A 21,063-nucleotide genomic window follows, 5' to 3' on the forward strand; every position below is an offset into this window, starting at 1 on the left:
ATTAATTGTGTTATTTTTACTGTTGTTAGCCTCTCTGAGCCCGGCTTCAGCTGGGGAGGGTGGGATATAAATCATTATTATTATTATTATTATTATTATTATTATTATTAGTCCTGTGAAAATGGCCTGGATGAGGCAAGGGGTGGCATGCAGAACTGATATCCTCTGGAGGTGTCCTGGCTTTCAGACTAATCAAATCCTCACACGGCATTTCGTTGTGGAGCGTTTGCATAAATTCTCCTCTGCAGACTCCCACATAACCAGCATTACATATCGTTCACCCTGGGGCAGCTTTGCCCATTATCTCCTGCCCAGGGGCGCCATCAGGCGTCGGGGGAAGGCAAGAAAATTTTCAAGGAGGGCCCCGGACCCTCTCAATATCCCACATCGCCAGCCCCCTCAGTCATGGCAGCAAGTTTACATTCCTGCTCCTGTCCGTGCTTAAATTGTATGAATTCAGGCCAAAGTCCTATCTAAATGTACCAGTGGGGGTTACTTCAGAACTGAGCTATCAACATCTCTTAGTATGGAAGGTTATGGGAGGGGACTCTCAGGCTGGGCCCTAAATAGGCCCATCCAGCCATCTGCTCAGGCCACACACCCTCTTCTCAGGCCACGCCCTCTCCAAGTGCTTTTGCCTGGCAGGATAGTGTCCTTGAACTGTGATAACGCATCTCACTCGTCTGGATGGATGGAGAGGTACGTAACTATGGAAACCTCTGGCACCCACATGGCTGGGATACAGCCTTGCGTAAAAGGTAAGAGTTGCACTTATGGCTCCGCCCACTTTTGCCATATTTCACTTCTGGCTCCGCCCCTCCCCACCATGGAAGCTAGCCTAGGAGGGGATGCGGGCCTCTGACTGGAAAAGATTCCCCATCCCACCATTTCTCTAACTTTGATGTGCTTGTTTTGCTCGCAGTTTGCTACAGCGCATCCGTGGCAGACATTGCGTTCCTTGTGGACGAATCCAGCAGAATCGGGCAGAGGAATTTCCAGCTGATCAGGGCTTTTCTCCTCAAGATTATCAGGGCTCTGGATATAGCCCCGGATAACGTACGGGTCGCCTTGGTACTTTATAGCGATGAGCCCAGGCTCGAGTTTGGCCTGAATGCATTTCGAGACAAGTCGGAGATGGTGAATTATGTGAAAACGTTGCCGTACCGTGGCGGCGAATCATACACTGGCGCTGCCATCAACTTCCTGAGGAAGAACGTTTTCACCAAAAGAGCCGGGAGCAGGAAGGATGAAGGAGTTCAGCAGCTGGCGGTGGTGATCACGGACGGCCAGTCTGTAGATAATTTCACGGGACCCGCCTCCAAGCTTCGACGGAACGGCATCACCGTGTACGCCGTGGGCATCCAAAACGGCACTGAGAGTGGCCACCTCCACAAGATTGCATCTCATCCCCCCAGGAAACACGTCTCCAATGTGGAATCGTTGTTGCAGCTCTCAAACATCGAGTGGAGGATAAAGAAACGAATTTGTACCGATATTGTTTCGCGTGCATTTAGCATCCCAGTGCGATCCCGTACCCTGAAGGAAGGTAAGAGACTCCTGTCACCATCGGTCCCCAAATCCTATCCCTTGGAGATGGGTACAGAGAGCTGGGTAGAGAGAGCCAGTGTGGTGTAGTGGTCAAGAGCGATAGACTCGTAATCTGGGGAACCGGGTTCGTGTCTCCGCTCCTCCACATGCAGCTGCTGGGTGACTTTGAGCTAGTCACACATTTTTGACCTGGCAATATATTGCGAATCACGATGTGTATGTGTGTGCTCTATGCAAAAATCGCAAGGGGGGGGGGACCATGAAGCCAGCAGATGCCTTTACATCAGGCATAGGCAAACTCGGCCCTCCAGATGTTTTGAGACTACAATTCCCATCATACCTGACCACTGATCCTGTTAGTTAGGGATGATGGGAGTTGTAGTCCCAAAACATCTGGAGGACCGAGTTTGCCTATGCCTGCTCTACATTATTTCATCCTTATTTCAGACATCGTGATATATAAGTATATCGTGATGTTTAGCTGGTGATATATCACAGTGTTGAAAACCAGGTATCACCCAGCCTTACAGCCAGTGTGGTGTAGCGGTTAAGAGCGGTAGACTCGTAATCTGGGGAACTGGGTTTGCGTCTCCGCTCCTCCACATGCAGCTGCTGGGTGACCTTGGGCTAGTCACATTTCTCTGAAGTCTCTCAGCCCCACTCACCTCACAGAGTGTTTGTTGTGGGGAAGGGAAAGGAGAATGTTAGCCGCTTTGAGACTCCTTCGGGTAGTGATAAAGCAGGATATCAAATCCAAACTATTACTCTTCTTCTTCTTCTTCTTCTTCTTCTTCTTCTTCTTCTTCTTCTTCTTCTTCTTCTGTGTGATGTCATTTTCCCATCCCTTCTGAAGAGGAAGGAACATATAAGAACTCCTGTTCCTCTCTCTCTTCCATTGACATGCCTCTGCTTGCTCCAGCTTTAGGCACTTGCCTGAAGTTGGCTATACTTTAAATATAAATATTTTGCCTACATAGTTTTTACTGCTGCCATTGCTGTGAACCAATGCAAGATTACAAGTAAGTAAATCATATTTTTATTTTTTTATATAATTTTTATTACATTTTCTGTTTTGCATTTTAAAATACTCATTTTACATCCTTAAGATATCAATGACTTCCCTTCTTCTCCTTCCATGGTTCATTTTACATACCATAAATCCCTGCATATTTTACAGAAACGATACCATTCAGTATTCCATTATTACTTCCATCAAAACTTATTTACACTGATGAATTTATCTTAATGCTGCCAGCATTTTCAGCTGTACACAATTATTTCCCATATATTCAACAAACGTTTTTCAATCCTCTTTAAAGGTGTGTTTTTCTTGTTCTCTTATTCTGTATGTTAAGTCTGCAGGTTGTGCATATTCTGCCAACTTAAGTTGCCATTCTTCTTTGGTCGGGACCTTGTTTGTTTCCCATTTTGGGGCTAACAAAACACAAGCCGCAGTAGCAGCACACATAACCTTTTTTGACACCTGGGAATTTCAGTCTGAATTATCCCCAACAGAAAGGACTCTAGTTATGGGGAGGAAAGTACTTTTAAACATTTTTTCAATTCATTATGGATCATTTCCCAATACTCTTTTACCCTTTTGCAAGTCCACCACATATGAAAGAACACTCCCTTCACCTCTTTGCATCTCCAGCACTTATCTCATTCAGTCTTATACTTATGATTTACTCTGATTTACTATAAGAGTAAATCATATTTTAAAACCTACTTCCCAACTTGTTGAGGGGTAAGAAAGGAAAAGCCAGCTTCCTTCATAGCTGGACTTGCTCAAAACAAGGTTTCTTAGACTAATTCCTATGCTTTTATTTTGCTGCCAAGGATGGGATTTTGAAACTCTGTTCAACCCACACACGCAGGTGCTCAGAGGGATAAGTGGCAATCAATATATCCTTTCCTACCTGTCAGGTGCTGGTGTAGTTGCTCGAGAGCAAACAGGCAAGACTCCAACCTGTCTTTTCCAGGCTTTATTATCTGCACAAACTATTTTACAGTGCAGAGCGTCTCAAGTCCATGTCTGCTCAGTCGCTAGCAGAATCTGGGAGTGGGCAGTCCTTATACCTTCCCCAGCGTAAGTCGTGTGACCCCCCACCCTTCTCTTCCCCTCTCTGTGTGCTAACCTACTGCGCAAAGTGGGTGTTGGCAAAGCTGGACTTGCCTCCCTTCCGCTTTGCTCAGGCTCGGTGTTGTGGCTCTCTCTAGCATCTTCTCATCCCTGTGCCCCCTCCCCACTGGAGGCGGGGCTTCCCTCCTCACCAGAGGAAGAACTGCTTCACAAGATCTTCGGAGGCTCCCTGTAACACAACTGCCCTTCCACCTCTTGCCTCTAAGCTGATGGCAGTCCCCTGACACTACCCATTAAAACACACCCACAGCTTTGAGGCTGGATGCAGCACCTACCAGAAAAGGAAGCGGTTGGGAGAAAGTGGTTTTTGGAGGGCAAAGGCTGGGTGCATGATAGGTTCAATACGTCTGATGTCATCCCATTTTGTAAATATATATGCCTCTATTCCACTGGATTGAAGACATTCTTTCCTGCATTGTTGTGATCTGCATTTTAGCACTCAGATTAGTCTGGCCTTCAGCAAGCACTTCCACGCACGCTGTTGCCACTTGGTAGACAATAGCTTGCTGTTTATTCACTCACCGCTGATTTTTGTCCAGGGAAATGAATTTATGTTATGCAGCATTTTGGGATTGTATCAAACTAAGTTCTTTTCAGAGCAGAAACACTGAAAAAAATGGGCCTAAGTTAGTCCTGGGACCCATCTACACAGCTGCAAATGAAACGTTATAAATGTGTTGTAAAGTGCAATATGCAAATGTGACACTAGAAGGCGAGAGTGAGCTATGCAGAATTTGATGTATTTTTCAAAACGTTTTTTTAAAAAAAGCATTTTCACAGCGTTTTTTATATGTGTGTGGATGCCACCTTGGCGATTAATTTCAGTAGCTCTACACAGAATATGACTAACATCACCCGCAACCCCATTTCAGTTCTTGGAAGGGAATTGAGCATTTTGTTTTGAACACCACTGTAAATGAATTGTTGTTCTTCTCCTGTTTCTTCTCTACTAGGCTGTGAGCAGACCGAGGAGGGAGACATTTATTTCTTGATCGATGGTTCAGGCAGCATCAGTTGGGAGAACTTCCAAGACATGAAAACCTTCATGAACGAAATGATCGGCATGTTTCAGGTTGGAGCTGACAAAGTCCGTTTTGGGGTTGTTCAGTATGGAAGCACTCCACAAATAGAGTTTGAGATCACCCAGTACGATAGTGAAGCACAATTAAAGGAAGCCATCAAGGTGATCCAGCAGATAGGTGGCGGGACCAACACAGGAGATGCTTTAAGGGACATGCAACACCTGTTTAAAATCTCAGCCAGGAACAATATCCCCCAGTTCCTCATCGTCATTACAGATGGAAAATCGCAGGATCAGGTGACGAAAGCAGCAGAGGAACTGAGACAGCAAGGGATCGTGATCTATGCCATTGGTGTCAGGGATGCTCTCCAAGAAGAACTGGAAGATATCGCTGGGACAAAAGACCGGATGTTTTTCGTGAACGATTTTGATTCCCTGAAGCTCATCAAGCACGATATTGCGCAAGATATCTGCTCTCCTGAGGGTAAGGTGTTTTCCTTTGGAAATAAAAGTTTTGTTTTATTAGTTTTCGAGAAAGGAAACCCGAGTCTAAAAAAGCAGATATAGACAAATCAGAGCAAGTCTTGACTTAGGTCAGGCTGGTGTACAATAACAGAAAAGGTCTTTTCCTAAATCTGAGAGTTTCAAGCTTTTGCTAAGAAAGCATTGTAAAAGACCCACATATTTGCAAGCAAATACTACATGGATTAGCGGGTGGTACTGTGGGTTAAACCACAGAGCCTAGGATTTGCCGATCAGAAGGTCAGCAGTTCGAATCCCTGTGTTGTTCGGTCCCAGCTCCTGCCCACCTAAGTTTGAAAGCACGTCAAAGTGCAAGTAGATAAATAGGTACCGCTCCGGCGGGAAGGTAAACGGTGTTTCCGTGCGCTGCTCTGGTTCGCCAGAAGCAGCTTAGTCCTGCTGGCCACATGACCCAGAAGCTGTACGCCGGCTCCCTCGGCCAATAAAGCGAGATGAGTGCCACAATCCCAGAGTCATTCGCGACTGGAGCTAATGGTCAGGGGTCCCTTTCCCTTTTTGCTGAATGCATTAAGCCATGGGTAGGCAAACTAAGGCCTGCGGGCCAGATCTGGCCCAATCGCCTTGTCAATCCGGCCCGCGGACGGTCCAGGAATCAGCGTGTTTTTACATGAGTACAGTGTGTCCTTTTATTTAAAATGCATCTCTGGGTTATTTGTGGGGCCTGCCTGGTGTTTTTACATGAGTAGAATGTGTGCTTTTATTTAAAATGCATCTCTGGGCTATTTGAGGGGCATAGGAATTTGTTCTTTTCCCCCCCAAAATATATTCTGGCCCCCACCACAAGTTCTGAGGGGACAGTGGACTGACCTCCTGCTGAAAAAGTTTACTGACCCCTGCATTAAGCTAATGGTGGTATTTTTTTCTTTACCAATTAAATTTTCCCCGTGGAAAATCCAAGAGAATGATGACACTAGTATTATGCATATCCTTTTTGTGTTTCTGCTGTGACATACCTTCTTTGTGCATGCAGAGAGGTTTGGGGACAGTGAGGGTTGCAAATCTTTTAAAAATATGAATAATGAGGAAAACCCTTCCTTAAAAACAATCAGTTCATAAAGGTCTTCATCTGCCAGCAGAAAGACAGCAAGGAGGAATCCAGTCTAGCTTCACTAGAGAACAAGTTTCAAAGTCTGCGAAATATACTCGGAGTTGAGAGTGGATTTCATGCTCTTTATTCAGCTCATAGTGGTGAGGAGGAGCGGAGGTTCCCCCAGAATGTCTGCTTTATATACATTATTTACACAATGGGCCCCACATGATTGGCTAATTCCGGGATTCTCCTGTAGGCCAATCAGGTTGCAGATTCACTTCCCCTTGGAGCTGGATTGGGTGGCTCCTGTGGACCAATCAGACTGCTGCATTCTGGATCTTATTGTTCTAGGGCCAGTCAGACCGCTGAATTCTGAATCCTATTGTTCTAGGACCAATCAGACTGCTGCATTCTGAATCCTATTGTTCTAGGACCAATCAGATTGCTGCATTTTGGATCCTATTCAACTCAGGTCTGGGAGGAGACATAGAGAAGGCCCGTATATACAGTGTGAGAGGGAATTGTGCTTCCATAAATTTTTGACTTCACAAGCGCAGAAAAGAAACACAATTGGCTGTTCCTCCTTGGTCTGCATCTGGTGTAGTTTTCGTACTTGCATTTACCAGGCAAAAACCCGAAAGAACCCTGCTGCTGTGTAAAGTGCGAAGCAGATCTGTTTGTTTCATATTGGAGAGAGAATGACTTTAAAATTCTACATCATCAATCCTCCATGCTTTGAAGGAAACTTGGGGTGAAATCCCATAACATTAAACAGCTGAAAGTCAGGAATGCAAAGCTGAGCCACAGTCTAAATTCTGGAAAAAGTCTATTAATTTCTTTTTAAGTCATGTGGTAAGAATGATTTCAGAATAAGCCACAGTCCACATTAGACAAGTGCTGAATATAATGAGTAGAAACATACATTTGCTGTATTTGTCACCTAACAGAAGCAATGCTCATTTATTATATTTACCTCTGCTTATGGTTTAAGCGAACATGAGATCAGATCATACTCACTTTTTCATGCTTCTGTGAAAAGACAGGTGCTAAAGATGCTTTCTGTAGCTTGTGGTAGTGCATTACCTAGAACACCATTTTTCAACAGATGGATCCTTGCCCACAAATATGTCACACCTAACTTAATGGTGCATTTTTGGAAGCCTTCTCAGACACTGAAGAACTGGGGTGGGAGAGACTTTCTGCAGGCAATTTTCCACCTGCTTTGCCCCCAGGAGTCTTTCCCAGACCATGGCTTTGAGAAGAGCAGAAGGAGCTGGGAAGGGAGGAGTTTAGGGATAGTTTTAAAAAATAATTTTACAAGTTGTGTGTCCTTGTTTCTCAATTTGACCTTTTTACATGGTTACGTATGTTTTGTGGTATTTTATGCATTGTGATTTGCTGTTGTTTTATTGACTATAGATTAATAATTCTTTATAGTAATTGTTAAGTGTAAACTGTTTAATTATTATTTGCTGATGTTTAATTTTACTGTTTACTATTGGATTCTTTAGAGTCTTTTGTTTAAACATTTCGTTGACCTGGCGATAATGTAACCAATCATTAACATATTCTTTAATTTCCTCATATGGTTTCAGTTTCCATTTACTTCCTTCCATATATATTAATTTCCCATATGTTATCCATTTCCCACTTATATTGACCTTTTTTACACTCATCGCTACTACTATTGGATTCTAATGGATTGTTGAATATTATACTATTTGATATTAGTTGTTTAATTTAAAGTTATTGTGACTTTCTATATTGGATCAGATTGTTACTATTAATGTTTGATGTTTTATTAGTATTATTGTGTGTGTTGGAAGCCATCCAGAGTGGGCGGGGTATAAATAATAATAATAATAATAATAATAATAATAATAATAATAATAATAAAAACCCTTATTTTCTCCCTCCCCCTTTTCAGTATGTAGACAATTGCTAGCGGACATTATTTTGTTGATTGATTCTTCTGAAAGCATGGATGACGATCAGTTTGCCAAGACAAAGCAATTCATTCACTTGATTGTCAACGGGTCCGATGTTGGAGCTGACAAGGTCCAGATTGGAGTGCTCCAGTTCAGCTCTAATCTAAAAGAAGAGTTCCTACTCAACCAGTATGACAACAAGGCTGACCTGAGGAGCGCTATAACCAAAATGAAGCAGATTAAGGAAGGAACAAACACTGGGAATGCTCTAAAATTTACTCTTGAGTACTTTGACACACCAAAAGGAGGGCGTCCAGGCATTAAGCAACATCTGATCGTGGTCACAGATGGAAAATCTAATGATGAAGTGGGAATCCCTGCCAGAGCCCTTAGGGACAAAGGCGTCACCATATATGCCATTGGGGTAGTCAAAGCCAATGACACCCAGCTATTGGAGATTGCTGGCGCACAGGAGAGAGTGTTTTCCGAGGATAGTTTTGAATCCCTCCAATTTTTGGACAAGACTATCCTGCTTGAAATATGCAATGCCAAGCAAGGTTAGTGACCATACCTAAATGACGGAACTCCCTGCCTTCTCTCCCAGCATTTCATTGTCTAGCAAATACTTTTTAAAAATTGAGCAAATATTAACAGGGCCGGCTCTGCCATTTGGTATGTTGTTGGAGGACAGTTCTGCTTTCCCTTTCGAGCCTGTTACCCCCAGGTGTTCCCACTCAACAGACACAATGACAAGGCTGACCTGAGCAAAGCTATATTTGATGGCAGTAAGATCTGCTTGGTCCCTGCTCCTGCCAACCTAGCAGTTCGAAAGCACGTCAAAGTGCAAGTAGATAAATAGGTACCGCTCCGGCGGGAAGGTAAACGGTGTTTCTGTGTGCTGCTCTGGTTCGCCAGAAGCGGCTTAGTCATGCTGGCCACATGACCCGGAAGCTGTACGCCGGCTCCCTCGGCCAATAAAGCTAGATGAGCTCCGCAACCCCAGAGTCGGTCACGACTGGACCTAATGGTCAGGGGCCCCTTTACCTTTAAGATCTGCTAGGTTTGATCCACTTGCAGTCCAGTTGGCTTGTGGAATTGGAGCACCACCTTCGTGTTACGCAGCAAAATAATTCGAGCCACTCCTGTGTATATAACCTGCCAGGTTGAGGATCCTAGGGACTGCCTTGTTTTGCCTTGTTTTATACCTGCCGTATATTTATCCATCGTTTGAAAACGGTTGTAAAATGTGTGTACAACGGTTGTAAAAAAATTTGTGTACACTGGCAGAATGGGATTAAGTGTCACCAGCCGTTGGTTCTTCAGTAGGGTAGATTAGATGCTAAGGACAAGTTTCTTGTATCTTGAATCATTCCATATGTCAGGGCTGGAGTCAGGCGTAGGTCAGAAACAAAACAATCAATTACCCGAGGCCAGGGAAGTTCATTCTTTATTCAAGGAAACAAACCACAGTTTGGTCTCAGCAACGCTTTCCAGGAGGTCTTCCCGATGAAGCAGTTGCAAGGACTGAAGGTCTCCCCAGTACTCACTAGGATTCCCCCTCTACAGGGTCTTTCCCATGCAATCTTCGGCTGTGTCTGCACGCAACCACCCTCGTCTCTGCCCGTTTCATTTCTCTGCACATTCTAGGAGACCAGGGGGAAGAGGAGCTGGTCGCAGCAGGAGGGGGAGACTCCCTGGATTCTTCAGCAGTCTGCCTCTTTGTCTTCTGTCTCCATTCCTCTCCAGACCCCGCTTCTGCCTCTGAACTCTGCTCTTCCACAGCCTCTTCCTGCTCACCAAACCCTGATACCTCTTCAGCTTCTGATACCTGCTCTTCCCAGTCTGTTCCTTCTCCCTCTGACCCCTCATCATTGTCCCACCACCAATCCCCTGGCTCTGAGTCTTGTTCCCCTGGGGGTCCCCAGGTGGTGTCAACCCACTGCTCCTTTGTATCCAGCCAGTCCATGACAGTGTAGAAGGAGGAGTTTGGCTTCTTCTGCTTCTGTTAGGAACACAGAAAGCTGCCTTATACTGAGTCAGATGTGGGTGGCGCTGTGGTCTAAACCACTGAGCCTCTAGTTCTCGTGTTGCCACCCTCCGGACCTTTCAAGGAGGAGGCACGCGAAGGAGGGCCTCAGAAGATGATCTCAGGGTCTGGGTAGGTGATGGAAGAGGGAGAGTCGAAATCCATTTATAACAGTATCACTTTCTTCTTTCAACGGCAGAGTGCAAACGAACGGAAGTTGCTGATATAATCTTCGTAGTGCACGGTTCGAGAGGCGTTACAGAATTGCAGTTCCAGGCAGTTCTGCAGCTCATGGAAGCCATTGTGAACGACACGGTGATGGGAAAAGACAACGTTCAGTTTGGGGCCATTGTCTACGGCACTGTCCCCGAAGAGCAGTTCCCGCTGGCTCAGTATTCCACAAAAAATCAGGTCAGAGAAGCCATTTCTAAGCTAAGGCCTCTGGGACAGTCCGCCTTTACAGCAAGGGCTCTGAATTTTGCAAGGCAGAGGTTTGACGCAGCCTACGGTGGCCGGGCCTCATCCCTTGGCGTCACACGGATCATTGTGCTTATCACTGATGAGCCAACCGCACCGACTGATGGGCGCCATCTTCTATCAGCCGTGCAGGCTTTGAGGCAAGAAGGCATCCGGGTCATTGCTATTGGCATAGATGGCGCCAGCAGAACAGAACTCGAAGAGATTGTTGGCGACAAGGGAAGGTGGTTTTACACTTCAAGTTATAGCGCACTGGGGAGATTACATGAGAACATCACTAGTGAAATATGTGACGGATCAAAGCCAGGTAACTGGAATCCTCGAAATGAACTTTATACAAAACTATTTTATTTATAATAATTTTCTTATTGGATTTTCAATAAATATATATATATATATACTTCAATACATAACAAACCTATCTTTTCCCGACTTCCCAACCTATTTTCCGAGGCGTTTTAATTTCTCCCCCTCTGCTGCACATTGCGTTCTGTTTCTTTTATCAACTCATCAATACTGTATTCTCTAATTCCTTTTGTTGCTCATATTTCAAATCCTGCTCGAAAAGGGCTTCCATCAATCAGCATTAGATTCTCTTATTTTGGCTGTTAACTCTGCCAATTCTGCAGAGCCCTGTTGTTACATACATAAACAACTTCATCGTCTGTTTTTGAACTTTCCTATAATCCCTAAAAGGAAGGCTTTCTTTTTTTTCTTTTCTTTTTTGTATAATTACTTTGAACATCTTCTTTATCTCATTATACAGTGGTGCCCCACAAGACGAATGCCTCGCAAGACGGAAAACTCGCTAGACGAAATAGTTTTCCGTTTTGGAGGTTCTTCGCAAAACGAATTTCCTATGAGCTTGCTTCGCAAGACGAAAATGTATTGCGAGTTCCTGCGGGTTTTTTCCCCTCCCCCCTTTTTCTAAGCTGCTAAGCCGCTTATCCGATAAGCCGCTAAAAGCCGCTAAAAGCCGCTAAACCGCTAATAGCGCTAATCCGCTAAGCCGTCAATGGGCTTGCTTCGCAAGACGAAAAAACCGCTAGACGAAGAGACTCGCGGAATGGATTCTTTTCGTCTTGCGAGGCACCACTGTATATCATTTCCCCCAAAGCCCTCGCTTTCTTGCAAGTCCACCACATATGAAAAAGGGTGCTATCTACCTGTTTGCATTTCCAGCAATTATTCACAACCTTCTTATACATTTTGACTAATTTGTTAGGAGTTAAATACCACCTTTACATCATTTTCATATAATTTTCTTCTGGAGTGCAACATGCAGTGTGCACACAACTATTTTATTATTAATAGCATGTCGGTTACCTTGCTGTAAAGTGTGTTTGAACGTACTTCTGTTCTGTTGTTATTATTTTCAATATTTATTAGTCACTTTACTAATAGAAATACTAGAAACATAAGCAATCAATACCTGAGGAAACCTCAAAAACCTCAGGAACAGCAAGTGAATGGGGGAATTTAGGTGATGCTGCAGGAATAATAATAATAATAATAATAATAATAATAATAATAATAATAATATTTGTGTATATGCCACCCATCTGACTGGGTTGCCCAGCCACTCTGGGCAGCTCCCCACAAAAATTAATAAAAACACAATACAGTTGTACCTTGGAAGACGAATGGAACTTCCAAAAAATTTGAAAACAAAATTGTGGCTTCTAATTGGCTGTAGAAAGCTCCTTCAGCCAATCAGAAGCCACAGAAGCCCCATTGGTCATTCAGGTTCCAAAAGAACATTTGCAAACTAGAACAATCAATTTTGGGTTTGTGGCGTTTGGGAGCCGAAATGTTCCAGGGCGTTCGACAACCAAGGTACGACTGTACAGTGGTACCTCAGGTTACAGACGCTTCGGGTTACGGACTCCACTAACCCAGAAATAGTACCTCAGGTTAAGAACTTTGCTTCAGGATGAGAACAGAAATCGTGCTCCGGCAGCGCGGCAGAAGCGGGAGGCCCCATTAGCTAAAGTGGTGCTTCAGCTTAAGAACAGTTTCAGGTTAAGAATGGACCTCCGGAACGAATTAAGTACTTAACCAGAGGTACCACTATACTTCTGCAGTCACTTGCTTCTGTTTCCAACAGATGGCAGTCTATTCTCAGTCTTGAAGAGCTGACTCTGAAAACTAGCTCCTTAGCCAAATTAAGAAGAGCTCATGTGCGACTGGAAAATGAGTGATTATTATATATTTTATATATATCAGTAAGAGAGTGAGAAGTGGAATGAAATGTGGCTTGGGTACAAACTCAGCTTACAAGGACAACTGTCTCATGATAGCTAGGTTATGCAGGCTGAGTTCATCTGCACAGAACACAAGTTTAAGGTTTGTTCACTTACTTCTCAATTAGGAATCCTAAATGCCTTTTGAGAGAGTGGCAAGTACAGTGGTACCTCTGAAGTCAAATGGAATCCTTTCCGGAAGTCCATTCAACTTCCAAAACGTTCGGGAACCAAGGCGCGTCTTCCGATTGGCTGAAGGAAGCTCCAGCAGCCAATCCAAAGCCGCAGAAGCCACATCGGACATTTGGGTTCCAAAGAACGTTCACAAACCAGAACACACTTCTGGGTTTGCGGCATTTGGGAGCCAAAACGTTCAATTCGCAAGGCGTTTAGGATCCAAGGTATGACTCTACAAGGTAAGCATGCCCCAGACACATGATTTCCACAATCCCACCCTCCTTTTTTGAGTGTGAAAGATCACTTAAGTTGGAAATTACAGGCGTACACATGTTGGTTGGAAATTACAGGCGTACACATGTTGGTCCACCCCAAATCACATGATACTTCTAATGCATAGTGAGAGGATTTGAATGTGTGAACCAGCCCTTAGAAGGTGCGTCATGATGATAAGCAAGTCCTAAACCCCCAAAGAGTTTCACGTTGCTCCCTAGTCAAGCTTTGATAGTTCAACGAATTTCTCTTGGGATAAAAGTAATAACTAATTTAATAAGCCTATAGCTTCTAGAGACCTGAGGCTAACCAATTTCTTGTGATTTTCTGATTTCTGACGCCTGTTTACTGAGTATAAAAACTAAAAGCAGGACAAGGAGATTAAATGAAAGGTCAACAAGTCAAAAATTTCAGTCTGAGTCTAACCATGACTTTAGCACAGTGTAGACTCATTTCTCACAAGCAAATTGGGTTTTTCTCCCCTCTGCAGCTTGTGGCACCGAAGAGGCCGACCTTGTGTTTTTGATTGACAGTTCCGCAAGCATATCGCCAAGAAATTTCTCTACAATGAAGACCTTTATGAAGGAAATCGTAGACAGCTTCATCATTGCTCAGGACAAAGTCCGGATTGGGGTGGCCCAGTACAGCAAAAATCCCCGGAAAGAATTTTATCTCAATGAGTTTGACACCGACGTTGCTATCAAGGGGGAAATTGACAACATCACCCAGTTAAAAGCCAGCACTTACACTGGCAAGGGCTTGAGGTTTGTCAAGAGCTTTTTTGAACCCATCAACGGAGGCCGTAAAAACAAAGATGTCCTGCAGTCGCTCATTGTCATCACGGATGGGAAGTCCAATGACTCTGTGGACGAGGCGGCTGCTGACCTGAGAAACGACGGGATCCATATTTTTGCTATAGGAATAGGGACAACCAATTCTTTTGAGTTGGTTCGAATCGCTGGCGATGCTCGAAGAGTGTTTGTGGTGCAGAACTTCGAAGTGTTGCAAACCATTGAAAGGAAAATTGTCAAAGAGGTCTGCAAACCCGGAGACCTGCCTAGGCGGGGTAAGTTTTCAGCAATTTTGTATGTGTGTTTTTAATGTAAACCGTGTTTTTTGCTCTATAAGACTCACTTTTTCCCTCCTAAAAAGTAAGGGGAAATGTGTGTGTGCGTCTTATGGAGCTAATGCAGGCTGCACAGCTATCCCAGAAGCCAGAACAGCAAGAGGGATTGCTGCTTTCAAACTATAGTCTGGCCCCCCACCAGGTCTGAGGGGATAGTGGACCGGCCCCCTGCTGAAAAAGTTTGCTGACTCCTGCATTAAGCTAATGGTATCAGCGGTATTTTATTTTACCAATTACCATATTTTTTGCTCTATAAGACTCACTTTTTCCTACCTAGAAAGTAAGGGGAAATGTGTGTGCGTCTTATGGAGCGAATGCAGGCTGCGCAGCTATCCCAGAAGCCAGAACAGCGAGAGGGATTGCTGCTTTCGCTGTGCAGCGATCCCTCTTGTTGTTCTGGCTTCTGAGATTCAGAATATTTTTTTTCTTGTTTTCCTCCTCCAAAAACTAGGTGCCTCTTATGGTCTGGTGCATCTTATAGAGTGAAAAATACGGGTATTTTCTTTCTAGCATAGGAACGTTGGTCATTATTCACCGTTAACAGCAGTGCCGGATTATCAAATAGGCAGAGCAGGCACCAGCCTTTTGGGTTCCTGTGACAACAGGGCCTAACCTTCCTCACGGTTGTTGTGGGATTTGAATGAGGAGGAGGAGCGGACTATGTATGCTGCCTTGAGCTCCTTGAAAAACAAGGTGGGATATAAACATATAAATACCGTATTTTTCACTCTATAAGATGCACCAGACCACAAGACGCACCTAGTTTTTGGAGGAGGAAAACAAGAAAAAAAAAATTCTGAATCTCAGAAGCCAGAACAGCAAGAGGGATCACTGCGCAGTGAAAGCAGCAATCCCTCTTGCTGTTCTGGCTTCTGGGATAGCTGTGCAGCCTGCATTCGCTCCATAAGACACACACATTTCCCCTTACTTTTTAGGAGGGAAAAAGTGAGTCTTATAGAGCAAAAAATACAGTAAATAAGTTGCAAGTAGACACATGTGCAAATTCTGCCCGGACGTGTCCATGTTCCTCACAGGAGTGACTTCTGAAACAGTTTCGGTAGATTAAAATTGGGATAGCAGAATCAGGCTTCAACCCCATGTTTGCTGTGTGGGATGACAATCTGAGCTTCCCATTTCCGTTCAGAGAATAATGACAGCTCAAATCAGGCCGATTTATGTCTGGTGTGCAAAGAAAGCGATGGAAGAAATGACCCAAGCCATGGGTAAAACAGGTTTGGAATCTGCAGGAGTTTCAGAAAGAAGCTGGACAGTTTTTTGGTTAGGAATCTTTCCCTCTCTTTAACCCGAAAGCTGTTTGGCTGGAACCTTGGAGCCATGATGAATACAGCCTGTCGCAAGCAAAACGTTTCTAAGCAGTCCAGATGTTTGAGAAACAGATGTGCAGAAAGAAGCCGCGAAGCCTTAACTGGCCTGGGGACTAAGGACCTGCTAAAAAGGAATTGCAGAATGGTTCCACAGCCCCTCCTAGCGGTCTGCATATTATCCCTGTCATTTTTAATACTTGGATTTCTTTCCAGTCCTTTACCGTAAGATCCCACAGTGGGTTACAACAAAATAAAAATAGAAAAGTAATATCAGGGTCACAGGGGATGGTTTCTGCCCAACTTTGGGGGGGGGGCTGGGGGGGTTTGGTATGCATGAGTGATGTCACAAGGCAGAAGGAGGCCTGGCGGTGTTCCACTCTATCCCCCAAACCCAAATCAAGTCCCTTTAGGACTGGCTCTCTGAGACAGTTGAGGGTAAGGCAGCCTTTCTTGCTAACAGTGGTGCAGGCTGTTGGCCTAGATGGGCCTTTGACCTAACAAAGTTGGGCTGTTCCTTGGTTCTTATCTATCCTTATGTAGCTTGGAATTAGCAAGTGCCCAGACTTTCCTGTCTAAATAAATACTCATAGGATTCTTATGGGACTAAGGAAGTAGCAGGTGAATGGTCTGAGTAGAGTATGGCTTTATTATAGGTAAAGATAAAGGACCCCTGGACTGTTAAGTCCAGTCAAAGGATTGCGGTGCTCATCTCACTTTCAGGCCAAGGGAGCTGGTGTTTGTCCGCAGACAGCTTTCCAGGTCATGTGGCCAGCATGACTAAACCGCTTCTGGCGCAACGGAACACCGTGATAGAAACCAGAGCGCACAGAAATGCTGTTTACCGTCCCGCCACAGCAGTACCTATATATCTACTTGCGCTGGTGTGCTTTCAAACTGCTAGGTTGGCAGGAGCTGGGACAGAGCAATGGGAGCTCACCCCATTGTGCGAATTCGAACCACCAACCTTCCGATCAGCAAGCCCAAGAGGCTCAGTGGTTTAGACCACAGCGCCACCCGCTCCCTCTAGCTTTATTATAACTATATTAGTATCAAAATAGTATATTGACTCAATATATTGTCGGTTGACTGCCTTATCTGGTCTAGTTTGTGGAGAGAGAGAGAGAGAGAGACTCTGAATCTTAAATAAAACCTGGGCTGAAACTTTTCTAGATTCTAGTATTTTAGAACTGGGAGGAAAAAACAGATGGAATCTAGACAAATATAAAAACTGTTCTGAAAATGCTTTTTTAAAAAGCGTTTTTAAAAAATACGTTGAATTTCCATAAGGCTCATCATCTCCATCTAGTGTCACATTGTATATTGCATGTAAAACACACTTAAAACGTTATATTTGCAGCTGCATAGCTGAGTCCAGAATGGACTTATAAACATTATAACACCCAGTGCTATTTTTCTAGAAAAAGAGGTTGTAGAGTTCACCACAAACAACTCCATTGTTTTCTAATACAGTGGAACCTTGGTTCTCGAACGCCTTAGTACTTGAACATTTTGGCTCCCAAACGTCGAAAACCTGGAAGTAAGTGTTCCGGTTTTCGAACGTTTTCCAGGAGCCAAACATCTGATGCGGCTGTCGGCTATTGTTTCCAGGGCGCTTGCGCCAGTTGGAAGCCATGCCTTGGTTTTCGAACGTTTCGGAAGTCGAACGGGCTTCCACAATGGATTACATTCGAGAACCAAGGTACCATTGTAATGGCAAGGTGCCCACCTGAGAGGTGCTCAGTTCCTGCGAGTTCCTGCTAGAAAAAGCCCTGAAATAAGCAATATGATTTCATTTTTTTTGAGGGGGCGGCGGTAGAATTGATACTACAAGTGGGTGGCACACATTTTCTTTGAAGAAAAAGGTGTGAAATGGTCAAGGATAGGTTAACTCCAGTTCCACTGAGAAGGCAACTCAGAGCCAAAAACTATAGCAATTCAATCTGGTCTTTCACATTCTGCTCCAGTGGCCCAGAGAGTCTCATTTCATCTAGCGGCTAATAACTTCCTTCCAGGCCCAAGTTTGTAGTTAGAAGAAGTGCTGAAGCACAGCGATATGAGCAGCGGCAGCCAGAGATCTAATCTTGAACTTGTTTTTTTTGGAGCAGAGCTAGTCCAATTGCATCTGATTACTTTTGGAACGACAATGACCATAAATGCTTCTCTCTCACACTCTCTCTTCTGGTCTCCTGCGACAGAAGATTCCTACACAACCACAATTTTATTGTTCTCCCCTGCCCTTCCAAGTTAAAACACAATTCTATGTTCCTAACCAAATGTTGCAGCAAGGACATTCACTCTCCGACGGAGTTACCCTGGAAAAGTGGAATTATTGTGCCTAGCAGAATTAACCCTAATCTACCCCTGCCCCAAAGATGGCGGGTAGTCACACATAGGGTTGTTGCCCATCCTTATAAAAATATGGTGGTCCTTCTATGGGGGAGAAAAGTGTCCCCTGCCCGTTTAGACCTCAAACAAGACATATCCAAGCTCCTCCTCCTCTTTGAAACTGCCTGGGCAGAGGCTGGGTCCAGTGCAACGAGGCAAGCAAGAGCCTGAGTGTGAGTTTGTGCAGGCAGAGGAGGGGAGCTGAGAGCAAGAATTATCGCAATATGAGAGCAGAGGGTGGGGTAGGGTGGGGCTGGGAGGAGAAGTTTGAGAGTGTTTTTGCGTTGGCAGAGGGTGGGTCACAGAGAGCGAGAGAGGTGGGGTTGCAGTGCATTGGCTTGCTATGGTAAAGGTAAAGGGACCGCTGACCATTAGGTCCAGTCATGACCGACTCTGGGGTTGCGGCGCTCATCTCGCTTTACTGGCCGGGGAGCCGGCGTACAGCTTCTGGGTCATGTGGCCAGCATGACTAAGCCGCTTCTGGTGAACCACAGCAGCACACGGAAACGCCGTTTACCTTCCCACCAGAGTGGTACCTATTTATCTACTTGCACTTTGATGTGCTTTTGAACTGCTAGGTTGGCAGGAGCAGGGAACTTCATGGCTGAGTGAGGATTCGAACCCTGGTCTCCCAGGTCCTAGCACAACCCCTCCACTGCTCTGTCCCTCTTATTCTGCCCTTTGCTGTCCCTAGGTTTTGATATACTGAAATATCTTAGGACCATTTGATGTGCCCTCCTGCGGCAAGAATTCGTGGCAGAGCTTTCTACTGCTGCTGCGGTTGGAAGCAGAACAAACTGTCCCGTCAAGCATCTCAGTCCTCGCTGGCAGCTAGGTATGGCTTCTCATAAAACCTCAGCCAGTAGAAGCCAACGAGTCCCTGTCTGATTCAATGCAGACAGTTTACATTAGCTGAATTCCCAGATGCTCTCAGGAGAATTTTGGCCTTTGAATTCTCAGCATCTTACTCCTCCTACACCCAGTGCTGATTGAGAAGATCGCAATGAACTTGTGTTTCCTAATTATCTGCCTTTCTGTTTATTCTCCCACTCCTCTTTACAGACTGCAACATGGACATTTCTGTAGGAGTCGATTTTTCGGAGCGCGTGAGGCCTGACTCGCCTTTGAAGCAAAGGTTGCAAGTCTATTTGCCCCGCCTCTTTCAGCAAATGGGTTCCATGATCAATATCAGTTGCGTCACCGAGTCTCCTGTCAACATCAGGTTTAGGTACCAAGTGTTTTCTGAAAGTGGCCAGGCCTTGTTTGACTCCAACTTTGAAGCCTACAATGACGAGATCGTTCAGAAATTCTTGGCTGTACAAACAACAGTGGACACTTACTTGAATGCAGGCTTCCTGCAGTCCCTTTGGGACAGATCCCTCAGCCTGGCCTCCACTAGAGTAAAGGTAATAGGGGTTTTTTTTGGGGGGGGGTCTGCTTTTATGTGTGACGGAAAATGCATCGAAACACCATCAAGTTTCAGTGGTCCTTGAGCTGTTCCTTGCTGTGTTCTAGCCATGCCAAATCACCCCCCGACGATTTGTATGCTGCAGGAACAAAAGTGACTATAAAAATATTATATAAAGGCACGATCCAGTCCTTTGGGCAGCTGCTGGGTGGTGCTAGTGCTGCATCCTCATCTCTGAACAGCAACCAAGCCAGGGAGTCCACAGACCACAGGCATCACAATGGCTGCATTGTGATGGTGGAGGTGGTCAAAAATCCAGTAGTCAGATAGGCCTGGTATTAACCACTGTGGCAATTCTGGTTTTGATGAGCCACTTTACCCATCACTCACTGCTACCTGCAGGAATCCTGTGGCTCAGTGGTAGAGAGCATCTGCTTTTCATGGAGAATACCCCAGATTCAATCCCAGGCATCTCCAGGTAGAAAGACTCCTTACCTGAATACCTTGAGACCCTCTGTGGTCAATACGCAGCTCGACAGACCAGAGATCTGATTCTGTATGAGGCAACTTCTTTTATTCCTATAAATGAGACCTCCTTGCCTCCACCTGGGTCAGAGATAGTGGCTTATCGCCAGCCTTTATAACATCCTCCCCCCAATTAGTGGTGTGGCGCTGTGGGTTAAACCACAGAGCCTAGGACTTGCCGATCAGAAGGTTGGCGGTTCGAATCCCCGTGACGGGGTGAGCTCCCATTGCTCGGTCCCTGCTCCTGCCAACCTAGCAGTTCGAAAGCACGTCAAAGTGCAAGTAGATAAATAGGTACCGCTCCGGCGGGAAGGTAAACGGTGTTTCCATGTGCTGCTCTGGTTCGTCAGAAGCGGCTTAGTCATGCTAGCCACATGACCTGGAAGCTGTACGCTGGCTCATAAAGTGAGATGAGCACCGCAACCCCAGAGTTGGTCACAATTGGACCCAACGGTCAGGGCTCCCTTTACTAATTTGTATTATGTGCTGGTGTAAATTTTTTTTTTAAAAAAAGTTAAAGGTCCCCTGGACAGTTAAGTCCGGTCAAAGGTAGCTATGGGGTTGCGACGATCATCTCGCTTTCAGGCCAAGGGAGCCGGCCTTTGTCTGCAGACAGCTTTCCGGGTGCTGTGGCCAGCATGACTAAACTGCTTCTGGCGCAACGGGACACCATGATGAAAACCAGAGCACACGGAAATGCTGTCTACCTTCCTGCCGCAGTGACATCTATTTATCTATTTGCACTGGCGTGCTTTTGAACTGCTAGGTTGGCAGGAGATGGGACAGAGCAATGGGAGCTCACCCCTTGTGAGGATTCGAACTGCCGACCTTCCGATCGGCAAGCCCAAGAGGTTCAGTGGTTTAGACCACAGCGCCACCCGTGTC

General features: G+C 45.1%; 1 protein-coding gene across 2 annotated transcripts in view; it reads left to right on the plus strand.

The window, feature by feature from the left end:
- Positions 1 to 21,063, plus strand: part of LOC309352995 (collagen alpha-4(VI) chain-like) — a 120,185-nt gene that overhangs the window by 27,527 nt on the left and 71,595 nt on the right. For both annotated transcript variants that reach the window (XM_081881822.1, XM_081881823.1), the window contains 6 exons: positions 923 to 1,546; positions 4,645 to 5,196; positions 8,213 to 8,770; positions 10,439 to 11,023; positions 13,900 to 14,475; positions 19,308 to 19,651. In XM_081881822.1, the coding sequence (XP_081737948.1) occupies positions 923 to 1,546; positions 4,645 to 5,196; positions 8,213 to 8,770; positions 10,439 to 11,023; positions 13,900 to 14,475; positions 19,308 to 19,651 (3,239 nt within the window). The remainder of the gene's footprint in view (positions 1 to 922; positions 1,547 to 4,644; positions 5,197 to 8,212; positions 8,771 to 10,438; positions 11,024 to 13,899; positions 14,476 to 19,307; positions 19,652 to 21,063) is intronic.

Source organism: Podarcis erhardii (assembly GCF_964252035.2).
Source record: "Podarcis erhardii genome assembly, chromosome: 12".
Lineage (NCBI taxonomy): Eukaryota > Metazoa > Chordata > Lepidosauria > Squamata > Lacertidae > Podarcis > Podarcis erhardii.